Genomic DNA, 26,062 nt, shown 5'->3' on the forward strand with positions numbered 1-26,062 from the left:
AGTAAACTGTAATATTCACTCGGATTCCGGTTAATTTTTATAGTTTCAAACAGTAAAGCGGACATCGGGGTGGCAAAAATATAAATATTACAGAACTTAATGTAGAAAGTATAAAAGCCACAATTTATAATTTAATATCCAAAATAAGTGATTAGTAGCTGTCACTATAGTAAACAACGACTCTTTCATCTTCAAAAATTACAGTTTCAAACAGTAAAAATTGCCATTTCAATATATAGTACATATTATGAGGAGAAGGGGGTCCCACTCTGGGAGAATTTAACATTTGAAACAGTAAAAATTATACTTTTAAAATATACATTTTACCAGTCCAAGCAAGTCAATAATTACAGTTTGATTTTTAGCGTTGCGTTTAAAATTTACCATTTTACTTTGTAAATATTGACGTTGCTTGTATTAGAAATTTACTAACTTTATTTTATACTTTTTACATATCATAAGATCATTTTTTAGGTACGAAATGATAAATATCAAAGTCTCAATTCTTAATTATTATACTTTAACATTTTAGACATTTACATAGCGAATATTACTGTTTGAAATAGTATTTTCTTCCATGTAAAGAGTAAATTGTAACGTTTAAATGGTAAATATTATACAGTGAATAGTAAAATCACGATTTTATTGTTTGGAATGGTAATTTTTAGCAGTTAATCATTACTTATTACGAATCGACTGTTATTTATTACAGTTTACTTTTTTCCGTGTGGTTGTAATCTGAATAATCGATTTAAATTGATATATTCTACAGTAAAAATAATAGATAACATCGTTTTCTTGAATATGAAAGATTTTTGTGTTTATATCAAATCAGCCGCATTTAAATAACGTAAATTTATTTGTTATCTGTATTTGTATCATTTATTATGTAATTGATCGAGTAGCTTGCGTCATAAGAATCCATAACTATTTATATCTAAGTCATATATCAATCATTTTATTTATATTTGTTCACAATTTTGCGTCATAGACATTAATTTTCAATATTTTTGTCGAAATTTATATTTAATATTCATATTTCACTAATGTCGTGTATCTTTTGTTATGTTATTTAATATTTTACTTCCTCAAACATGTAGCTTCTATAAACTAATAATTTAACTGATGGAATAACTCTAATCTATATTCCTAAAATAAATTTAAGTTAATTACGTCAATATCTTCCTGAATAATTACAACTTTCTATTTTCATTCATTTTAAAAATTATAAGCTGGATTCTCTTATTACTCTAGAGTAGCTGATCTGATTAGAATAACTTCTTATATTAGTATCTGAAAGGCTACATCATTATTATATAAGCTCCTGCCCAGTTGCAATATTTTGTTATGTGATGTTACGCACCTTGAAAAAATAAATGTGGTTTTATTCATAGAACAGCCACCTGTCGATCAATCACAGATAAAATAATACCTCAAATTTTGTGAATTAGGGAATCTCTAAATGCTTGTTAAGAATTTTTTCATTCATTTGCTAAAATTTTTTCAGATTCTCACGTTTTGAGGTATTATAAGAAAATTATTTTTTCTATTCTTGAAATGATTTTTTTATATCTTTCGTTTTTATACCATACATTAAAAGTTCCTGTTATGAATCATAAAATTACAAAAGTATTCTTAGCTCATTGAGGTATGTATAGAGTGTCCTTTAAAAATTTTTAGAAAAATTACTACACATTTTTCTTTCCAGTCTTGAAATAACACTTCTATGCCCGACAGATTAAGTTAGATTTTCAAATGCGTTCTGTTTTATTTGAGAGATAAAATAGAACTTATAGATAAAATAGAAATAAAAAACTGCGAATTGACCACAAACTTATCTTCGACCTCGAATAACTTTTGTATATTATCTTTAGTATGTAAACCTTTCATAACTTTTAAACGGCTTGACAGATTTCAAAAGGGCTTCACGAAACTTAGATTTTGACTACAACTTGGACCGATTCGGACAGGTAGATTTTGAGAAATCTCAAAAAAAACTACGAAAAAAAAATTTTTAAATGGGGTTTTTTTAGAATAACTTTTAAACGGCTTTACCGATCGATTCCAAAAACTAGTCAGCTCTTAACATAAAAAAAAACCCCAAAGTGAATTTGTCAAATTTCTCCAAAATTTTCGGTTTAGTCCATTTGTGCTTAAAAGTAAATCATAGGATTCGAAAAACTGCGTCGCATGCTACCAACCGCGTGAAAATCGGTTTATTCATTCAAAAGAAGTTGCAGTTTGAAAATTTAAAGAATAACACACAAATTATATTTTTGAGCTCAAAGAGCTCAAAAACGTCATAAGTGCTATTTTAAATACTTAGATATGCAATTAGCGGGAAGCTGCAGTGATGGCCTTTACACTCTCTTAAATCGAAATAGTGACTATTCACTATTTAGTAGTGAAAAGTATACCACTATTTGAATTAGTGATCTACTCTGCACTGCAAAAATAGTGAATAGTCACTATAGAATAGACACTATTTCGATTTAAGAGAGTGCACGGAAAAAAGTAAACTGTAATAAATAACAGTCGATTTATAATAAGTAACGATCAACTGCTAAAAATTACCATTTCAAACAGTAAAATCGTGATTTTACTATTCACTTTATAATATTTATCATTTAAACGTTACAATTTACTCTTTACATGGAAGAAAATACTATTTCAAACAGTAATATTCGCTATGTAAATGTCTAAAATGTTAAAGTATAATACCCGTGTAAAAATAAGTTTCCTGAAAAGTTCCGGAATAGTTTCTGGTCCGGAACGTTCCTATGATAAGACAATCCGGAACATCCCCGGAATACTTTTGCAATGTTCTCGAAATAGTTCTGGAACATTCATGGAACACTTCCGGAACATTTCCGGAAAATCTCCGACAGATTTATAAAACATCGCTGGAATACTTCCCGAATAAATTGGGAATACTTACGGAACATAATCCAAACGTTTACCGGAAATGTTCCAGAAGCATTCGAGGATTTTTCCAGGGATATTTTAAACATATCCCCGATGTATTCCCAATATATTTTGTAACTATTCCCGATTTGTTCCGAAAGTATTTCGGGAATATTCCAGGAGTGTACTGGAGATGTTCCGGAAGTATTCCCAATTTATTCTGGAAGTATTCCAGCGATATTCTATAAATCAGCCGGAGATTTTCCGGAAATGTTCCGGAAGTGTTCCACGGATGTTCCAGAACTATTTCGAGAACATTGCAGAAGTATTCCGGGGATGTTCCGGATTGTCTCATCATAGGAACGTTCCGGACCAGGAACTTTTCCGGAACTTTTCAAGAAAACTTTTTTTTTACACGGGTAATTAAGAATTGAGACTTTGATATTTATCATTTCGTACCTAAAAAATGATCTTATGATATGTAAAAAGTATAAAATAAAGTTAGTAAATTTCTAATACAAGCAACGTCAATATTTACAAAGTAAAATGGTAAATTTTAAACGCAACGCTAAAAATCAAACTGTAATTATTGACTTGCTTGGACTGGTAAAATGTATATTTTAAAAGTATAATTTTTACTGTTTCAAATGTTAAATTCTCCCAGAGTGGGACCCCCTTCTCCTCATAATATGGACTATATATTGAAATGGCAATTTTTACTGTTTGAAACTGTAATTTTTGAAGATGAAAGAGTCGTTGTTTACTATAGTGACAGCTACTAATCACTTATTTTGGATATTAAATTATAAATTGTGGCTTTTATACTTTCTACATTAAGTTCTGTAATATTTATATTTTTGCCACCCCGATGTCCGCTTTACTGTTTGAAACTATAAAAATTAACCGGAATCCGAGTGAATATAACAGTTTACTTTTTTCCGTGTAGAGTCAACCGTTTTCCTATTTTTTTTTTTTAGACCGTTTAATTTTCTCCAAAAACATATATATGTTGTTCTTCATGATACAATGATCAACAAAATTTCAAATGTTGAAAAAATTTTTTTCCTACACTAATTAAATAAAAAATTAAAAAATGGAATCAGGCAAGCCTTAAAATTAATATTAAAAGCTCCATTTATAATCAAAATAGTTTTTCTAATGGTTGCTAGCCCTTTCTTGACAGGATTAAGAGATAGAAAAAAATTTTCAATTTTTGTCGTAACATCCTAGTATTTGGTGTTAAACCAGTTAATTTAGAAAAAAAAAAAATTTTTTTCATCAAAAAAATAGTGATGGCGAGTTTAAGTACTTTCTTAACGTAAAGTGAAAAAGAAAGAATACTTTCATACTTCTATTAAGAATTTGTGTTCTCGAAACAAAAACGTATATTCCTAAAAATTTCCAAAAATGGACTTTTTAACTTCCCGCTAAGAAAATCGAAGATTTTCAAAAATCGGGAAGTTATTGTTTTCACCCCGTTTTGCAAAAATCGAGTTTTCATCAGATTTCGACGTTTGAAGGTCGTAGGAAGCTTCCCTGACTACTCCCGCGATGTTGTCACTACGCCTGTATGTGTGTGTGTGTGTGTGTGTGTGTGTGTATCTGTGTGTGTATCTGTGTGTGTGTGTTTTTTTTTTTAAGGGGGGGGAATCCTTTTTACGGATTCTAGGCATAGTTGTTTGGCCTGGATATGTGGCGACTCGACGCAGTGTCATGCTAAAACTCGACGCTAGCGCCCCTACCCACTAAACCCTAAACCCCTTTTCTTCTTTCCCCTAATCCCTCATGGAAACCGCCGTTAGGCATTACTTCGTAGGGAGGATCTAGCTACTGCTCTTTCTTCTGGTAGCTAAGGTGTTATTTTACCTTTCTTCTAGTTGTTGTCATTTGCTCTTCTTCTTTCGATGGAACGCAAGTCTATAAGGACTTCTGTTGCAAATGTGCTGATGGCGTTCCAGGAGGCTCTTGATGACAACATTGCTTCTACTATTGTCTCTGGTTGGATTTTCTTCTTTAGGATCATCTCCAGCTCATCTCGCTGTGGGTAAAATCGTGGGCACTCAAAGAAAACGTGCTCCGCGTCTTCATTGATTCGTGGGCAGGACGGGCACTCCGGTGAATCATCATGCTTGAAGCGGTGAAGATACGTCCGAAAACATCCATGTCCTGACAACAACTGCGTCAGATAGTAATTGACCTCGCCATGACTTCGGTTTAGCCAAACGTCGATCTTCGGTATGAGACGGTGTGTCCATCTCCCTGTTGTCGCGGTGTCCCACTGCGATTGCCATCGTGCGATGCTGTTCTGCCGTTCTTTAGCTCTGAGTTCCTCGGCACTTTATGCGGTTGTCCTCTTTCGTTGGTAAAGGTTCCGTCTTTCCTCAGCTAGGACTCTGAGCGGCAAAGTTCCGGAAATGACACACACTGCTTCCTCTGATATTGTTCAAAAGGCACTGGCTACTCTTAGCGCGCTCAGTCGGTAAACTGGACATGCTTTCCTCCATGATTCTTGGATCTCAAGTGCGTCGGCCCAAATGGATATACCATATGTGAGGACCGATGTAACTACTGATGATAGCAATGACCTCCTTGTCTGCTTCGGGCCACCGATGTTGGGCATCAATCGTACTAGGTTGGCTACTACTGCTGATGCTTTGGTGGTCACGTGTTCAACTTGTTGTTTGAAGTTAAGTCGGGCATCGAACATCACTCCCAGATATCGAATGAATGGTTGGGATGTGATTTCTTGGTCTCCGACGTTTAGATTGATCGTTTCCACCACTTTTCTGCTAGTGATAAGTACAGCCTCGGTCTTCTGTTTAGCCAGTTGTAGATTTACTGTGCCCATCCACTGGTTAATTCGCTCAAAGGTGATAGCGAACATATGTTTTATCTCATCAAGATGCTTGGCGACGATTACCACGGCTACGTCGTCCGCGTACGCTACCAGTTTGACATTTCTTGGTAGTTTCAGTCTCAGCAATCCAATGTACATGACATTCCAGAGAAGTGGACCGAGAACAGAACCCTGCGGTACACCTCCAGTAACATCATACTCCTTTGGACCATTCTTCGTGTCATATCTCAGGACTCTATCTGTGAAGTAGCTAGCGACTATCCTTCGTAGGTATCCTGGTACGTTCATCTCTTGAAGGGCTTGCATGATGCAATCCCAGTTGGCGGAGTTGAAGGCATTTTTTATGTCTAAAGTTGCCACCAGGCAATATTTCTTCGTACCCCCTTCTATCTGGTACCGTCGATTGCGTCTTTGGCTATACCGACAACCAGGTTGATCGCGTCCAGGGTTGATCGTCCTTTCCAAAATCCGTACTGATTGTCTGCTAAGAGTGGATCGACAACTGCTTCTATCCTTTGGTGGATTATACGTTCTAGTATCTTACCGGCTGTATCCAGCATGCAGAGTGGACGATAAGATAACGGTTCTTCCGGTGGCTTTTTCCCTTTAGTAAGTAGTACCAGCCGTTGTTGTTTCCACTTCCGAGGAAAAATTCCTTCTTTCAAGCAGATGTTGTAGACGTCGAGGAATAACGCTGGCGCTGCTTTAATAGATGTTTTCAAGGCAATATTAGGGATTCCGTCCAATCCCGGTGCTTTATTATTCCCGACGCGGTTACAAGCTTCCATCAGTTCTTCTTTCGTGACAGGTGGAATATCATTCAGTTCGTCCTGTGCCAACAGATAGTTGAAAACGCGCTGTCGTGGAAACAGCGCAGTCACGATCTTCTGTAAGAGTTGAGGACACGTAGGAGACGGCATTGGCTGATATTTCAGGTGTGCCATGACTACCTTGTAAGGTCTACCCCACAAGTCTTTGTCCACCTCGTTGATTAGCTCTTTCCAGCAGTTCTTCTTGCTATCCTTGATGGCTTTGTTTAAATGTCGACGAGCTTTCTTTTATTCTGCGACTAGTTCCGCTGAGTCAGGCCGCCGATAACCACGCTGAGATATTCTTCTTTTCTTGAGACACTCTTTCCGTAGGAAGCTGATGTGTTCGTTCCACCAGTGCACCAAAGGTCTTTGGTTCATGCCCCGTTTACGGGGCATGCAGGTGTCGCAAGCCTGGGTCACTCTCTTCATCAAGTCCTTAATCATTTCTTCTGCAGATCCAGTAGTAAGCGGTTCACTATTTAGGGCAGCTGCTAGAGCACCTGGGTCAAAGGATTTCACCTTCCACCCAACGATGTCAAGTTTCTTAGCCGGTCTTCTAGGATTCTGGTCCTTTGATACTTCCCAGAGAATCGCATTGTGATCGCTGGCCGTGTAGATCTCCATCACCTTCCAGTCGTAGTTTCCTCTGATGAGGCTGCTGCTGACAAAAGTAAGATCCACAATAGAACTTGCGTCTCCTTTAGTGTACGTCGGCGCATCGCCGCTGTTTAACAATACTACATCTAACGTAGAAAAAGCTTCCAGTAGTTCTTTACCTCGAGCGTTGGTGTGTTTGCTGCCCCATTCCACTGCCCAGGCGTTGAAGTCTCCAGCTATTGCCACTGGGTAGTACTGCTTCGCGTCCTCCGTCAGTTAATCCAGAAAGTCCATGAATTCAACAATAGTGAGGCTAGGTGGTGCGTAGCAGCTGTAAAAGCGGATGCCATCTACCGATGCTGCTACAAAGCCGGCGCTGCTATTGTTAACGACACTCTGGAAGGGGAGCTTGCGACAGGACCATATGACAGCTTTTGTGGTGCAGTCAGTTTCCCATGGTTGGCCGCCGAGGTGTTCATACGGTTCCGATATAAGCACAAGGTCAAGCTTCTGTTCACGTACAGTTAATTTAGAAAAAAAAAAAAATTTTTTTATCAAAAAAATAGTGATGGCGAGTTTAAGTACTTTCTTAACGTAAAGTGAAAAAGAAAGAATACTTTCATACTTCTATTAAGAATTTGTGTTCTCGAAACAAAAACGTATATTCCTAAAAATTTCCAAAAATGGACTTTTTAACTTCCCGCTAAGAAAATCGAAGATTTTCAAAAATCGGGAAGTTATTGTTTTCACTCCGTTTTGCAAAAATCGAGTATTCATCAGATTTCGACGTTTGAAGGTCGTAGGAAGTTTCCCTGACTACTCCCGCGATGTTGTCACTACGCCTGTGTGTGTGTGTGTGTGTGTGTGTGTGTGTGTGTGTGTGTGTGTGTGTGTGTGTGTGTGTGTGTGTGTGTGTGTGTGTGTGTGTGTGTGTGTGTGTGTGTGTGTGCGTGTGTGTGTCTGTGTGTGTGTGTTTGAAAGTATGTGAACCGCTTATAACTTTTGAACGGCTTATTCGATTTTATCGCGGTGGGTACCATTTGAAAGGGCTAGGCCAAACTTAGATTTTGAGTATAATTTGGACCGATTCGAATCAGTAGATTTTGAGAAATCTTAAAAAAACTAAGAAAAAAAATTTTTTCAAATGTGGTTTTTTTTGGATAACTTTTAAACGGCTCCACCGATCAATTCCAAAAACTATTCAGCTCTAGAAAATAAAAAACCACGTCGATTGCCACCAAGCTAGTCGAAATCGGTTAATTCGTTCGAGAGATATCGTGAACGAAAGAAAACCGAAAAAAGTGTTTTTTCAAAATTACTCCGAAATTTTTGGTTCGATCAATTAAAACCTGAAAATTCGTTATGAGGCTGATAAAACTGCGTCGAATGCTGCCAACCGCGTGAAAATCGGTTGATCCATTCAAAAGTTATTGCGGTTTGAAAATTCCAAAAGTAGTGTTCTATGAAACTTCTATCAGACTTTTGAGCTCGAAGAGCTCAAATGCATAGAAATACTATCTCTTTGAGCTCAGCGAGCTAAAAATGTCACATAAATTATATTTTGAGCTCAAAAATCTCAAAAACGTCATAAGTACAATTTTAAGCGCACAGGTATGGAATTAGCGGGAAGTTGCAGGGATGGCCTTTAGGGTGAACCGTTTTACTAATTTTTTTTTGACGAATTCTTACTTGTCTGCTTGCTGTATTCGTTTGCTTGCTTATCATACTGAAATCAGATATCTATTAATATTCTTCTGTCAAAAGAATTATTTATTAAATTGTTAATTTGAACAAATGATTGTCGAGAAATCCTTGTTCGGACATAATTTTTATTTTTTCTCCGTGTAAATAAAAGTATACATCGAATAAAACCAAATTGTAATTATAGATATTTTTGTGCGGGAAAAAATTAATATTTTGCCATAGCAAATTTTTCAATGTAACAGGAGTTATTTCTATCCAACATAATTACTATTGTCATTATGTTGAATTCATATAAAAATTGTATAATAATGGAACAAATCAACACAAAATTATTTCTAATGTAAATGATCAATTCTTTGAGCATCATTTATGGTACATTAATTAAAAATATGAATAACCTACAAAAATAAAAAATAGGTTACAGCTACTGATTATTTTTTAATAACAGCTTTCGATAAAATCGGAAAAAAATTTGGTAATCAGTAACTGACGGATAATATTTATAGAAGATATCTAAAAGTATGCCCTAAAACTGATTCATTTGTTATAAAACATATTCAACTCAACCTCTTTGACTGAGAAGTGGTTAAAAATAGTATGCACACCACGAAGCAAGGTTGGACATCCTATTCAATCCTCAGCCTTATTGTTTTTGGCTCAGAGAGACAATTTCATACGCAAGGTGAATGCAATTCCACACTTTAACTTTCTGCATACGCAGACGAACTCTAATGTTTTGTTAATAATAATAAGAAACGAGATCTACAATTTAGTTTTTAAGTTACAGAAAAAATTATTTTGAAAATAAAATAAATCTTTTTTTGAAAATTTTAATTAATTAAAAGACGATAGATGTTAAAAGTTGAGCGATCAATTTCACGAACAAATGAAGTAAAGCTACTTTTAATTGACTAATACTGTTGAAAAACTACAAAAAATTCGAGAGAAAAAAAATATAGTATATTATTAATATTTCACTTGAAATAATTTGACACAGAATGCTTTGTTATTTATGATTGTATTGTAGTATTAAATTACTATCAGGTTTATCGGAAATATGATTATAAACACTAAGTCTTAATTCGTGATTATAACTTGGAAATAAAACGCATTCAATACAATAATACATTCACTCATTCATTCGTGAATGCATGTCGGCTAGCTTGAGTACGTGATTTGATTTTATTCACCGGTTTTTTTCTCTTAGAATGATGCCATACTGTCTATTGAAGTAGTCGGTTCCCTTCTTGCTCTCTTGCTAGTCTTAGTATTCAAGTGTCCCATTCGGTTACTCAAGGAATTTCCTCGCACGGAATTCGAATGTAGAATATTTAAAGCAACAAACATGTTACATTCCCCTCTACTCTATATGCAACTACAAGTCAAGACACTTTTATTTTGAACATACAAGTTACGCTGCCATGCTGTCTAGTCTCTCTTCATTTGTATACAGTCATACAGACTTTCTCAAGTTCATTCGAAGATTTATATACACGGACAGATCCATTACGCTTGGACACTTGAGAACTTACTATAGTCGACAAATACAACAGACCTGTATGCTAGGAATCATTCCTTATTTAACTGCTACGGAACCCCCCACAACTATCACACGAAAAAATATTAATTTAATTAAATATATAACTTTAAGTAAATCTTATAAAATATGTTCAATTTGGTTCAAATTCAAGAAACTAGATTATTATTTTTATTATTTATTAAACCAGAAAATATTACAGATAATCAATATATAATATAATATAATAAATGACATATCTGTCCTATAGAGAATTAACTTAGATATAAATATATATTTGAACTGTTTACTTTAATGATTTCATTGCAAGCTATAAATGGACACTGTTATGCATTAATGTGTTAAGTACTATGATAATCTTATGAAAGAATGATTTTAAAAATTATTTTAAAATTCGCTCTACGAAATTAAAAAAAAAAAAATAGTAAAACGGTTGACCCTACAGGCCATCCCTGCAACTTCCCGCTAATTTCGAATGCTAAGCACTTCAAATTTCTTCAATTACGGCATTTTTGAGCTATCCAAGCTCCAAGGAAGAACTATTATACGTCTTTGAGCTCGAAGAGCTCAAAAGTGTAGCTTGTATTCACTAATAACACTTTTTTTTTTAATTATTTAAACTGCAATAACTTTCGGACACAAAGAAATCTGAACTGATGAAGAATTCAAAAATTATATTAAAAAACCGCTTTATTTAACTACCCGCTAAGAAAATTAATGATTTTCAAAAAATCGGGACGTTATTGTTTTCACCCCGATTTTTGAAAATCGAGTTTCCATCAGATCTCGACGTTTCGAGGTCCTAGGAAGCTTTCTGGCTAGTTTGACGATGATGTCCGTGTCCGTCCGCGCGCGCGCGCGCGTGTGTGTGTGTGTGTGTGTGCACTGAAAAAAAAAGTTTTTTTCCACCTTGGAAATTTTTCCTTCCAGTAAAGAAACTGGTAAGGTAAAAGCCCCCAATTATTAACAGGGGTCTAAATATTGACACATTAAATTATTTTTAAATATATTAATTTAATTATCTGTAATAAGAATAACTATCAAATAAATTTTTATTAAATTCTAATTCATTTAAAATTGAAAAAAATTACTGACAGTTCAAAATATTAAATATTGATTGTTAAAAAAAAATAAATAAAGTTACCACAGTTCATCAAACCAGCTTACGAGCGTCTATTTTTTTAAGATCTTTGGTTAGAAAAGCATTTTTTTTTAATGCCGAGTTTATAGTATATTACATACCTAGGCCAGTAAAATAAGAAAAGTCTCAGATCACATGTAATTGTTGACCGAGGCGAAGCCGAGGTTGACAAACATGTGATCTGAGGCTTTACTTTTTACTGGCCAAGGTGTGTATACTATTTTTCTGCTCGACGTAGCCGGAATGTGGCAACTTTGTTTAGCGCAGTGGCCAGAAAGTTGCCACTTTCCGGCCGGAGGGCAGAAAAATTAATTTCTTTATGTAATTATATGATCTTTTTTTTTTTGTTATTAACAATATATAAAAAATTTATAAAATTGAATAATTGAAATTAATTGTATGTTTTATAATAATTAAATAATGGGTGTCAATTACTAGTTCATAATTTTTAAGTTGAATCTCATATTGACAGCCAGTCGACTGCGCTATGACGCCTTTTTTTACTTTAACCTAAGAAATTTACTGTAAGAGTTTGAACTCTTCTGATTCAATAAATTATTTTTAAATTAATTTTGATATTTTTAATAGTAATTAATCATTTATAGAAATTATTATTAATAAACTTTAATAATATTGATTACTTAATAATATGCTTCGATGAATAAAAATAAGCAGATGATTCGACGCCTGCGCAGTATAGGTGTCAATAATTGGGGTTAAGGTATGTCAATAATTAGATCAATCAGTTTTTTAACCTGTCAATAATTGGTGTAACCGGATAATCTATTTAATTATTTAAAATTAATTAGTAAATATCACTGATTATCATTTTAAAAAAGAAATTGATTAGTAAAAACATTACTTCAGACATTACCACAGACAAAATTCAACGACATTGATATTTGATTGCTTAAAAAAAATGAAATCATAACTTTGTCTCTTATAGTGTCAATAATTAGGGCTTTTACCTTATTCCTGTGTGATTTGACGAAAAACGAAAAAAAAATTTTTTGACCAAATTTTTGAGAAGAGTCATCGTGTTCCAGGGGGCCATCGTGCCCCACCCTTCCCTACGCTCTCTCAGTAGTAAAAATTCTACTTCTCGAAATTAAAAGTTGATCTATAAGATTAAGCAGCAATTAAAGTTCTTATCAAGTAACATCACTTGAATCGTTTATTGGAGAAACCCCATAAGTCAAAAATACTAAATTTTTCAGGAGAAGCAAAAAAAAAAAAGAAAAAATTTAATTGTTAATTCCTACTGTTCATAATAATGATTTGAAGTTGATTGACTTATGGGGTTTCTCAAATAAACGAACAAAATAGTAATCAAATCATTAATATATTAATTTTTCTCCGTCAATCATTTATTACACTGTAAAAAAAAACCGGGGTAAGTCCGAAGCGGTGTAGGTGTTAAAATTTGCGGTGTTAAAATAACACCGCTGCCGGTGTAAATATTTTTTTCCGGTGTTAAAGCTTGTTTCGATGTTGAAGATATTTTACTTTATGAATGTTTTTATTCACTAAATTACTACTATTGAACGGTATATTCATTAATTCATAAAACTATTAATTATTGATCGATCAAACGAGCCCGCGAAGCGGGCGAAGTTCGATCGAGATTATACAACGTGTCTCGTTCTCGATGATAGATAACATGTAGATCTTTAGCGTCTGTGATAATGTTTCTATTTTTCATGCAATTACATAAGACAAATAAAGAAAAAAAAATACTTATAACTATTTCCATGTCTTTAATTACCTCTATAGGTCTTAACGTTTATTATTTTTTCCCTTACTATTTATTTTAGTTATAACTGCTGAAGCAAACTTATTGCTTGATTCTGTAAGAGGTCTATTATAAAAACGCGCGAACGTTGCAGATCCATCTGTCCAGCCTGCTGTTTTCCTGATTGTGTCGATGTCTACTCCTTTTCTGTATGCTGCAGATACAGAAGCATGTTTAGCACTGTATGCGCTAAATTTTTCGGTATCGATACCAGCTTTGTTTAATAACGACTTAATCCAGTGTCCGATTGTCTGAGCGGTTACTAGATTGTGTGGTTTTACCGTTGATAAAAACAGTTTTTTATTTTCTGCTCGAATAGACCGTGTTATTTTTAAGTAGTACAGTATTATAGAAGCTACGCAAACTTTTTGTCGTTGCTTGAAAAAAGGTACTATTAATATTGGCTGGTTCTTTCCCAACTTAGATGTCTTGATCAATTCCGGAATTTTGATCTGAAGGCCTGATGAACCTTGACTAATATTATCTATGTCGATAAGAAATATAGTCTGGAGTCTGTGAGCAGTAATGAGGACTAGTAGTGTTGTTGCGATTTCAGATACTTGTTTTAGTGTTTGATTTTCTATTGTATTTTGGTTTTCTATGTACTCTAACACTTGTTCTGTATTCCATGTTGTGGAATATTTTGGAGTAGCGGGCCGTTTCTTAAAAACTCCTTTAAAAAATCTTGATATAAGGTCATCTTTAGATAAGTCTCTTTTTACGATGAGTGAGATCGCTGATCTCGTCGAGTTTAAGGTTCCATAGCCCACGTTTTCATTAAATCTTTTCGTCAGGAATTCAATTATATTGGCAGTGTTGGGGTCGAATACATTGAATTTTTTGTCTGTGGCAAATTGTGTCCATTTTTTGAGACAGCCTTCGTATTGTTTGAGTGTTGATGGTGTGATTGAATTTACCATGAAGTCGACGGAATCCTCTGGTACTCCCTTTATTAGAAATTCCGTGATAGCTTCCCTGATAGTTTCCCTACCACTAGAGAAAGCTTGTGTGATAGAGGATGGATCTTCTTCCTGCAAGGAGAAATTAATAAGTCAGCTGATAGTTCTAGTACTAAGGGATTCTCGCAGAGAAGTGAGGTAAAAAAAGGGTACCATGCTTGGGTGGGCCAATTAAGGACAACCACTACCCCAGTTGCTCTATCATTGATTATTTTTCTAAGTACTGGTAATACTATTGCAAAAGGAGGAAATGCATAAAATTGTTTTTTCTCCCATAAAATTGTAAAAGATTCTACTACTAATGCTTCTGGATCAGGGTAACGTGAGCAAAATTTTTTACACTTGGTGTTAATTTTAGATGCGAATAGATCAATTGTGCAAGGGCCAAATTTTTCGACTATTTGTTTGAAGTACTTTGCCCTAAGTTCCCATTCGGTATCTAAGTTAGTAACACGAGAGGCTGCATCTGCGTCGATATTTTCTTTTGAGGCGATATATGATGCTTTTATCCAAATATTTTTTCCTTCGCACCACTGCCAGATCTCTCGAGCTAGCGCACTCAGGTGGGGAAATTTTATTCCACCTGCTTTATTAATATATGAAATGGCTGTAATGTTATCTATACGCATCAGAACTTCGCAATTGCTGAGATTTGAAGCAAAACATTTTAAAGCAAAAAAGGCAGCTAGGAGTTCTAAGTAATTGATGTAAAACTTTTTATCTTTCTGGCTCCAAAACCCGTGAGTGACTTTTAAATTAGATTCCGCACCCCAACCTGATCTGGATGCATCAGATGATATTGTGATTTTATAATTTTGTGTCCTTATTAGGTTAGAACCAGTTAACAAATTTATTTTCCACCAAATAAGATCTTCCATTATGGAGTTAGTGATTTTAATATAAGCTTCAAAATTATTATCATTGATAGTTAACGCTAACCATTTTGCCCTCTCTAATCTTACGATATATATTTTACTGTACTCTACCGCTGGGGATGCCGCAACGAGGACTCCTATTAACTGCGCAAAAAAACGGATTTTATATTTGTTCCCTACTTCAAAGTGGTTCAAAAACTGCAGTATTTGATTTTTCTTGTTGTCTGGTAGGTCTACAGAATATTTTTCTGAATCGACAATAAATCCAAGATACTTACATCTTGTACTCGGTCTTGTACAACTTTTTTTGTAGTTTATAATAAACCCTAATTTTTCCAACAATTTGATGATATTTTTTACATTACTGCTGCAAGATTCATATGAATTGCAAGTACATAAGAGATCGTCTAAGTATATCACAGATAACCAGCCTTTTAAGCGCAAAATATTTACTACTGGTTTCATTATTTTTGTAAAAATGTACGGACTAGTCGATAAGACAAATGGAAGACAAGTAAACTGATATAAGACTGATAAGACAAATGGAAGACAAGTAAACTGATGTTATTAAATCTAAATCTTAAGTATTTTATATCACGTTCATTGACTGGTACTAGAAAATACGCGTCTTTTAAATCTAAAGTCGCCATGTATGAACCCAGTGATATTAAATTTTTTACTGCCCTGAGGTCTTCCATTTTAAAATGTGTCGTTTCGATAAACTCATTTAACCCTAGTAGAAATAATCGAGTTTTCACTGGACATAAACCAGTAACTGGCCAGTGATATCGAGTAAAAACTTGAAATCGCGCCACCTACAACTAAGTCATAAACATTAGTTACACCGACAGTGTATCTTTAATAGTCTGTGTATGTTTGTTTATTTTTTTTGTTAACCTGTACGCATCATTATTGTAATTATTATTAAAAAAACAGTATAAATCAATCAAAATTAGTGTTTATTAACGTGTAAATAATTTCCAGTATATATTTCAAAATTGATGCAGTGAAAAAAAATGACACAATATATAAACTGCGACTGTGGGCATTAAAAACAAATCTCCAATTCAAAATAATTATTTTCTTATTCTATTGTTAGATTTATTATTAGTCTATCAGACTAATGATGTTATCTATCTTATAATGTACACATAAATGAAACTTTTTTATATCATATCGTTTATTAAACATTATTTTGAATTTATTTGACAATTTTAATGACGCCTAATAACCTCAGAATTCGAAACTGACAGTTTCACTAAAGCCGCCATAATGTTTTGTTAGATCTCTAGTAAAACTGGCCAGTTACTAGACAGAAACTGGATATTACACTGGCCAGTTACTGGTTTAAGTCTAGTAAAACTGGCTAGTTACTGGCTAAAAACTTGATTTCATTTCTACTAGGGAACCTGCTTAAATTTATTATAAATCTATTAGATTTGTCTGGCTTCGCAACTAGGAAGTAGGATGATACAAATTGGCCCTCACAAGCTACACATTTTTCTATTGCTTTTTTGGATAAAAGATTGGAAATTTCTTGGTTAATTTTTTCAAATTCGTCTGAGGACCAGTTTGGTGTACTTGGTTCTCGAAATTGAACTGGTTTGGACTTGAAGGTTAAATTATACCCTCTCAAGCAATTAAAAATAAACTTATCACTTGTGATCGTTTTTCATTCTTCTACAAAATGTCGTAGCCTACCTGCGATGAAACTTACTTTTTCTACTTCTTCGACATTGATCGACTCGACGTTTGCGTCGTCGAGCGACTTGAACTCTGGGATGGTCTTGTCTGAAATGGTCTCGATTTGTATTTCACGTTCGTGAACTGCCGTTTCGGGTAATAGCCCACCTGTCTGGCTTTCCCAGGTGGGCCTCTCCAATTTACCTGACTAGTTGTCTTCTTAGCTGTTGAGTTTTCTGGGGCTTTAAGTGATGTAGACGCTTTTTTAATATTTTTAGCGTCCTTCACCTGATCAGTTAGCTTCTGACCATAAAGCCATTCGTCGAAAACTGTCGCTTCTAACGTCGACTTGATATCTTTATCGAGATTGGGAGTGATAAATGATTTTCGTGCAGTTGAATGTTGATGAAAAACGTCTGCCATAATTTTTCCTGCATCCCAGATGTATTTCATGAGTTGGACCTGATCTACACCATCCTCAGGATTTTCCGTGGTATATACGTGAATTTACCTATACAGTTTTGGGTAATAAATTTGAATTCAAATCTCTAAAAGTTGTGAAGTTTAAGCATACTTGACAGTACTACATGTTATCTATCATCGAGAACGAGACGCGTTGTATAATTGTAATGCTAGGTGTAAAATTGTATAATTTTTTAATAAAGTTTGTATTACATATGTAACAATTGAAATAACTACAAACCAAAATTAAAATTTGTTCTAGATGATAGACTTTTTATATTTTTCTAAGTCACACATTTTTTTCTTAACTTTTATAGTCATAATTTTGTTTATTTCACTAAAAATCATAAAAATTACACCTACCCACAAAAAAAAAAGTGGTCTGTACTTTTGACCGGACCTATCTATCTTTATGTATTTTGACGCGCTGAATCCGAATCTGAACTCAGTTTTGCCCGTACACCCTCAAAATTTTGAGTAAAATGCAAAAAACCCCAATAAAAGGCAAAAAATTGCGAAAAACTGGTCACAGCGATGAATAAATTTTGTGGACCCGGATCAAGTTTGGGTGTATTGTAATGGATGAAATATGATCTTAAAATTGAAAAATTGACAAAATTTTTAAATATATAAAAAATGATGTATAAGTAGAATGAAGAGAACGATTTTCTCGAATTTTAAACTGTTCTTTGTTGTTATCGAACTTTTTTGTTCTCAAACGATCTTCATTCTCAGAATTTTTATCTTCAGAACCTGAAGATAAAATGACGGCTCAAGGGGCTACTTAACGTTTAGATTCAGATTCAGTGAATTTTGATGTACGTAAAAATCATAATTTATCTGGGTTCACAAAAATTTATTCATTGCTGTGACCAGTTTTTCGCAATTTTTTGGGGTTTTTTTTTTTGCATTTTACTCAAAATGTTGAGGGTGTACGGGCAAAACTGACTTCAGATTCGGATTCAGCACGTCAAAATACCTAAAGATAGATAGGTCCGGTCAAAAGTACAGACCACTTTTTTTTTGTGGGCCAGTGTAATGAATACTACTTTAATATATTTTCTTAATTTAAAAACTAAGTTCCATTATGTTTTATAGATTTTATAATCTGGATGTTTTAAATAGACTGTTTACTCCGCTTTTACACTGGTATTACTCCGTTTTTACACCGATTTAACACCGGTGTTTTGACACCGGAAAAGTACACCGTTACGCCGATGTTATTTTATTTAAACACCGCGCGGTGTTAAAATGTCTATTTTTAACACCGCTCTTTTTACAGTGTATATTTATAAAATAAAATACAAAATTTGAATTAGGACTACAATTAACGAAAATTATAATAAATCTTCTATTTTTTAATTCAAATTAGTGAACTGAGAGTCAACAATGAAAGAACATTTTAATTGATCACAATTTAACTTTATAAAACTAAAATTTCAAAAATTATTGAAATCAAAGTATCTAACAGTAAATATAATATATTTTTATTTGGTTATCATTAATTTCAGAATTCAAATCAATTAAATCAGAGTCAACAATAAAACAATATATTTTTAATTTTAATCCATCAAGCGAATATTGTAAAACTTATTAAAATTCAAGTATTTAACAGTAAATTTAGTTTCTAATTATCTAATAATCAATCATTTTGAAATTAAAAGTCAGTGAAATCACATCAAACAATATAATAATAATTTAATTTAATTTTTTTCAACCCATACTGTGAAAATTATTAAAATTTAAGTATTTTGCATTGAATTGAATTTTTTTTCTTAGAACAAGTTTTTTTAAAAAAAAAACAAAAAGAAATTTATTTTTGGAATTTTGAAATTGAATGTTTTTCGAAAAACCCCATAAGTCACTAACTTATGGGGTTTCTCAACTAAACGAGATTTATATTGACCGATTGGTTAGGTCTTGACCACGGATTTAATATTTTTTGGTGCTGGTATAAGTGAAGGGAAATTCAAAAAACCGAAAAATGCAATAAACCTGATTTCGAAAAAAATATGACTTATGGGGTTTCTCAAATAAACGATTCACTTACTTTCGCAAAAACTTTCATTACTTACTATAATAAACACAATTTTGTTGCATTAATCAATATCATTTCATTGTCATGACAAATCGCTGTGCGCATTTCTACCTGTTGTTATGACAGTAAAAATATATTATTTCAATGTTTTTTACTTGTTTTTTCTGACAAGAATTCTTTCAATTAAATACTACGGGGAGATTACGATTCCTCAGGCGCCACGATTTGAAAGCGGATTCTTATAGATCTCGACGAAAGAAAACGAAAAGAAAGAATAGAATTTTTCGATATCTCGCTTAGTTTGCGAGATATCAGCACTTCAAAATTGAAAAAAACCACATAAAAACACACTCAAACCATGTTAGAAGGGCGCAACACGACGCCTATTGACCAATTGGCTTATTGCCGCCGTACGTATCGTAATCTTCCCTTAAGACAACAAAAAAAATGTTTAGCGGTTTTGTAGGGCAGTATATTTGTCACTAATTTTTGTAGGTACATATTGCAAAGCAACAGAAAGAATTTGAAACGTTTTTAGTACGAGAACTTTGAAACGCGAATTTTTTTTTTCCACTTTTTTCCTCGCAATTTCATATTTAACACTTATTAAATTTCTAACGACCACAAAAATTCTTGAAAATTTTTCTTGTTCTTAGTTTAAAAAGAAAATAAAAACTTTGAGTTTTTATCTCCAAATGATCAAAAACTTTTCTAAAATCATTCGAAAATGTCCGATACAAATATTTTTGTACTTCTTCACAGAGTAAAATTTTTTATACGCCCTTACGTCTTTCCAACTGTATCTTTTGCCGTTATACGCCCTTATGGCATCTGTAAGGTGATATATTGGTTATAGACGAAGTTTCAGGCTTTCTAAAAATCACTGTAATAATTCAAAAATTTTTTTGCTTCTTTAATTTTTTGTCTGAATGTTTTTTCATAAAAGTAGTGTCTCATTATCCTTTATAAGTGGTTACCATGGTTAAAATTGATACGTAGTTCGAGAAGGTGGAGTCATTCAGTACTTGGTTTGTTGCGTATTTCCTAAAAGAAAACGAAGAGAGGGTAAGAGGGTGGGTATGAAACATCAACCGCAGGGGGCAGTCTTGAACTTGCTATATTAGGCGCAGGACATAGCTACGTATCACAACCCCATCTGAATCTCACCGAGAGTATACACTTCACTTAATCTTTCGTCCGTACAATCAACAAGTGATAGTCGTGTCAGTTACAGATAAAACTAAAATCATTTATATCAATCTTTTGGAGGAGCTACTTTAAATCAAACAGGTATGCAAAATTGAGAATTTGATACTAGTTATAACAAGTGAAAAATATTGTAAAAGCTTGTAAAAAACTATTTCCAAAAGTTATCTGATGGACATTATGCGTAAGTGTGTATGTGTGTGAATTATTTATAACTTTTGAACGGATTAACTGATTGCAGTTAAGCTCACGATTTTCAAAAAAAATTTCTTCCATTTAAACTTCTACAAATTTAAAAATTAGTCAGAACCGTAATATTTTTAAATTTTCAATAATAAAATACTTCGGAAAATAATTTTCGATATAACTTTTGAACTTTTGGACCAATCGATTCCAAAAAAAAATTATAATTTAATTAAAGTATTACGTAAGATACGATAAATAGTTAATTCTTTAAAAATGCATTACTATCAACAAATTACAAAAAACGAATTTTTCTGAATTATATAATTACTGCTCATGATTAATAGTCTTTTAATAATCCCATTCTTTTTCACACTTGACAAGCGTCAATAGAAGCCGTAATTCCTGTCGTAACCAGATAATTTATTTAATACACACGAAAAAAATAAGTGCTGAAAATTTAGTAGAATTTTCTATGTTTTACTTAAAAATTCATCAATTTATAATCTAATTTTGTTTGTGTCTCAATATATAGTATAAAAAAAATTAATTAACATTATGTACTTTAGTAGAATTTCTAATATACACGGAAGACAATAAAATTTTTGTTGATTTTAACCAATAGTATAAATATTCTTACTTCAAGAAAATATTTTTCTATTATCGAAATTTTGAGTTCATATAAGACGATTTCAGCTTGCCTATGTATTTTCTTATAGTACAAATTAATGTTTTTTTCTATGTATATTCATATTAAAAATTTTATTATCAATGAAAATGCAATTTTCATTAGTAAAATGTAAAACTATTGATAGATTTCAAATACCATAATCAAGTTAACCGAGTTCTTCTACCAAAACACTTATTCACAGTAAAAAATTTTTGCATCATTGCGTCAAAAAATTTTGTGTTAAATATTTAATACTTTTTTATGTTAATTCTCTTAAATCAACACAAGAAAGTGTTTAATATTTAACACAAAATTTTTTGACACAAAAATTTTAACTATCTTAGTATTTTAAGGCCGATAGATAAAAATGGTAATTGTCATTTTTTATAATATTTTGTAACGATAAGATCAAATCTTGTTCGATCATTTCACTTTGTCAAATTTATCCTCTTTAAAATGAGATTCTAAAGTGAAAAGTCTCAAACATAGTAATTTTACATTTGACTTTTTTTTTTTAGTTTGGTGACTCTTCACCGAAATTTTGATAGTCGCTCAAAAACAGCCAGAAGTTTCAAAGATGACTTCGATAGTTGACTTTTTTAAAATTTTTAACTTCCTGCTAAGAAAATTGAAAATTTTCAAAAATCGGGAAGTTATTGGTTTTACCCCGTTTTTCGAAAATCGAGTTCTCATCAGATCTTGACGTTTTGAGGTCCTAGGAAGCTTCCATGATTGTTTTCGCGATGATGTCCGTAGGTCTGTATGTGTGTGTGTGTGTGTTTTTTTTTTTTTTTTTTTTTTTTTTTCAGAGGGGGGAATCCTTTTTGCGGATTCCAGGCATAGCTGTTTCGCCTGGATATGTGAAGACGACACAGCGTCATACTAAAACTCGACGCTAACGCCCCTACTCACTAAACCCTAAACCCCTTTTCTTCTCTCCTCTAATCCCTCATGGGAACCGCCGTCAGGCATTACTTCGTGAGGGAAGGAACTAGCTACTGCTCTTCCTTCTAGTGGCTAAGGTGTTAACTACCTTCCTTCTATCTTCTGATATTTGCTCTTCTTCTTTCGGTGGAACGCAAGTCTTTGAGGACTTCTGTTGCAAACGTATTGGTAGCGTTCCAGGCAGCTTCTAATGACAACATTGCTTCCACTAGTGAATCTGGTTGCATTCTCTGGTTCAGGATCCTCTCCAACTCTTTACGCTATGGATCGAAACGAGGACATACAAAGAAGACGTGCTCCGCATCTTCAGCAACTCCTAGGCAGGACGGGCACTCCGAAGAGTCATCGTGCTTAAAGCGGTGTAGATACTCTCGAAAACACCCGTGTCCCGACAACATCTGCGTAAGATAGTAATTGACCTCGCCGTGATTCCGGTTAAGCCAAATGTCGATCCGAGGTATGAGGCGGTGCTTCCATCTACCCTTCTCTGCGGAATCCCATTGTAGTTGCCATCGGCCTATGCTGTTCTGCCGTTCTTCAATTCTAAGTTCTTCAGGGCTCAGTGCAGTTGACCTTTTTCGTTGGTAAAGGGCTCGTCTTTCCTCTGCTAGAACTCTAAGAGGTAGGGTTCCGGCAATGACGCACACTGCTTCTTCTGATATAGTGCGGAAGGCACTAGCTACTCGTAGGGCACTCAGTCGATATACTGGTCCAGCTTTTCTCCATGATTTCTGGGTTTCCAGTGCATCAGCCTAAATGGATATTCCGTAAATGAGCACTGATGTGACTACTGATGACAATAGTAGCCTCCTGCTCTGCATTGGGCCTCCGATATTAGGCATCAGCCGTGCGAGACTAGCCTTCACTACTGACGCTTTGGCACTGACGTGTTCCACCTGCTGCTTAAAGTTGAGTCGGGCATCCAGCATCACTCCCAGATAACGGATAAATGGTTGTGATGTTATTTCTTGTTCTCCGACTCTCAACTTGATGGTTTCTACCGTTTTTCTACGAGTGATGAGCACTGCCTCGGTTTTATGCTTGGCTAGTTGCAAGTTCATCATGTCCATCCACAAATTGACTCGTCTGAATGTAATATCAAATGCCATTTCTATTTCTTCGAGGTGCTTTGCGACGATCACGACAGCTACGTCATCCGCATATGCTACAAGTTTGACTCCCGTGGGCAATACTATTCTCAGGAGGCCATAATACATGATGTTCCATAGCAGAGGATCTAAAACTGATCCCTGTGGCACTCCTCCGGAGATTTCGTACACTTCCGTACCGTTCTTCGTGTCATATTTCAGAACCCTATCCGTGAAGTAGCTCGCTACCATTCTGCGAAGGTATCCTGGTACGTTTTTTTCTTCTAGAGCCCGCATAACGCAGTCCCAGTTAGCGGAGTTGAAGGCATTCTTGATGTCCAAAGCAGCCACCAAGCAGTATTTCTTCTTTCCACCCTTCCATCTCGTTCCGACGATTGTATCCTTAGCTGTATCAACAACCAATTTGATCGCATCCAGAGTTGACCGGCCTTTTCGGAAACCAAACTGGTTCTCTACCAGGAGTGGATCGACTACAGCCTCTATTCTCTGATGAATTATGCGCTCGAACATCTTGCCGGCCGTGTCTAACATGAAGAGTGGTCGATAGGATGACGGTTCTTCCGGCGGCTTTTTCCCCTTCGGAAGTAGCACTAGCCGTTGCTGTTTCCACTTCTGGGGAAAAGTCCCTTCCTTCAGGTATGTATCGTAAACGTCCAGGAATAATGCCGGTGCTGCCCTAAGGATTGATTTCAGGGCAATATTGAGGATTCCGTCTAATCCCGGCGCCTTATTATTCCCCACTCGATTGCCTGCCTCTATCAACTCGTCCAACGTGATAGTTGGGATGTCTTCAGGGTTGAGCTGCTCCAACTTGTAGGTGAATACCGGCTGTGTGTGTGTGTGTGTGTAACCCTTTTATAACTTTTGAACGGTTTGACCGCTTTCATCGCGGTTTGCGCCATTCAAAAGGGTTTAACCAAACTTAGATTTTGAATACACTTTGGACCGATTTGAACCGGTAGATTTTGAGAAATCTTAAAAAAACTACAAAAAAAATTTTTTTGGAATGTTGTTTTTTTGGAATTACTTTTAAATGGCTTCACCGATCAATTCCAAAATCTAATTAGCTCTTAAGATAAAAAAACCACGTCGATCACTGCGAGCCCGGTCAAAATCGGTTGATTCGTTCGTGAGTTATCGTTGGCCAAAGAAAACCGAAAAAAGTGTTTTTTCGGAATTACTTCGAAATTCCTGGCTCGATCGATTTAAACTTGAAGATTTTTTATCAGGGCTTTAAAAACTGCGTCGAATGCCGCCAACCGCGTGAAAATCGGTTTATTCATTCAAAAGTTATTGCCGTTTGAAAATTCAAAAAATTGTGTTTTATTAAACTGCTATTAGAGTTTTGAGCTCGAAGAGCTCAAAAACGTAATGTGTAATTTTGAGCGCTTAAGTACAAAATGAGCGGGAAGTTGCAGGAATAGCCTTTTGAATCTTTATCTTTATCTTAATCTTTGGAATCTTTATCAAAATATATCGCATTCATGATTGAGCGATGGTTCATAGGCAATGAATTATAAAATCAATAAACAACAAGCAACATTATATTAAAATTCGCTATCAATAAATTTAAAAACTAGAAGAAACTCATTATCTTCATTCTAACTTATCTCTGATTTATATAAAAAGTTTGGAAAATTCAAAAGTGCACGCCTCATAGTGGACATTTAATTTTTACAAAAAAAAAACTTTTTTAATGCATATTCATTAGTGTTATATGAATTGAACAAAAAATTTATTTTTAAATAATTCGCGCCATTGTCCGCTTAAAAGAAATAAATCGGTACTGCGTATGTGTTGTAAACAAACCTTATTTACATAGATATAGATATGCAAAAGATTAGTGTATTCTAGTTTATTATTATAATGATTACTAAACTACATTGAAATAGGCTGTGATTTTCGAAAGGGCTTAGTTAAGTGATGAGTTCAGTTTTTCGGAAGTTAACGTGACCACATACAGGATCCGCACATACAGACAAACGGACGTCCTGGGAAAATTTTTTTCAATTAATTTTTTTTTAAACTAAATAAAATATATATCTTTTGAAAGAACTGAATATATTAGTGCATTATGAGTAAATTAACATATTTTTAGTCCGAAAAATCACTTGATTTTTGTAAGGCGAGAGTAGAGCACTACTTCAACGATCCGCTTATGAGGCGTGCAATAGAAAAAATTGTCTGACCTTGAATTTTCTTTAAGGTACATTAGCATTTCCTATGCTCGTCTGTTTACAAGTAAAAAAATATTTCGTCAATATTAAAGACATTTCATTCGAAATAGATTATAATCTATTTATAGATAATTATTAGACGCATGAGTTCAGCACTTATTTTTTTGTTATTAGAAAAATTGAAATATTAAGAATTTAATGCATGACTTTAAATACTGTCACAAAAAAAAAACTCACAAAAAAAATTGCATAAGGTCCTCGTTTTGAAAAATATTAAAATAATTTTTTAGTTGAAATTTAAACATGCAGCTTAAAATAACACATTTATATTTGTTGTACAATAAATAATTGGTAACATTAATGTTTAGAAAGTCTTACAAAAAATAATTAATTTTTGACTAATCAGTAAGA

General features: G+C 34.0%; 3 protein-coding genes across 6 annotated transcripts in view; 1 reads left to right on the forward strand and 2 right to left on the reverse strand.

Annotated features, from left to right (window-relative positions):
- Positions 1 to 26,062, reverse strand: part of LOC123263383 (peroxisomal leader peptide-processing protease) — a 78,815-nt gene that overhangs the window by 11,130 nt on the left and 41,623 nt on the right. The window lies entirely within an intron of this gene.
- The window catches only part of LOC123263409 (ion transport peptide-like), a 40,214-nt gene continuing 26,401 nt past the window's right edge, over positions 12,250 to 26,062 (forward strand). The window contains exon 1 of one of the 2 annotated variants that reach the window (XM_044726166.1): positions 12,250 to 12,273. The gene's annotated coding sequence lies outside the window, so the exon portion shown is untranslated. Of the gene's footprint in view, positions 12,274 to 20,446; positions 20,652 to 26,062 lie in introns of those variants that run through there. The other variant, XM_044726164.1, reaches the window with a different exon arrangement.
- Positions 13,329 to 17,284, reverse strand: LOC123263077. The gene is made up of 3 exons (XM_044725614.1): positions 17,066 to 17,284; positions 14,492 to 15,322; positions 13,329 to 14,375 (listed from the first exon to the last, which is right to left on the reverse strand). Exons 1-3 carry the CDS (start codon positions 17,282 to 17,284, stop codon positions 13,329 to 13,331), a joined length of 2,097 nt encoding a protein of 698 aa, XP_044581549.1.

This window comes from Cotesia glomerata, linkage group LG4, assembly GCF_020080835.1.
Source record: "Cotesia glomerata isolate CgM1 linkage group LG4, MPM_Cglom_v2.3, whole genome shotgun sequence".
Classification (NCBI taxonomy): domain Eukaryota; kingdom Metazoa; phylum Arthropoda; class Insecta; order Hymenoptera; family Braconidae; genus Cotesia; species Cotesia glomerata.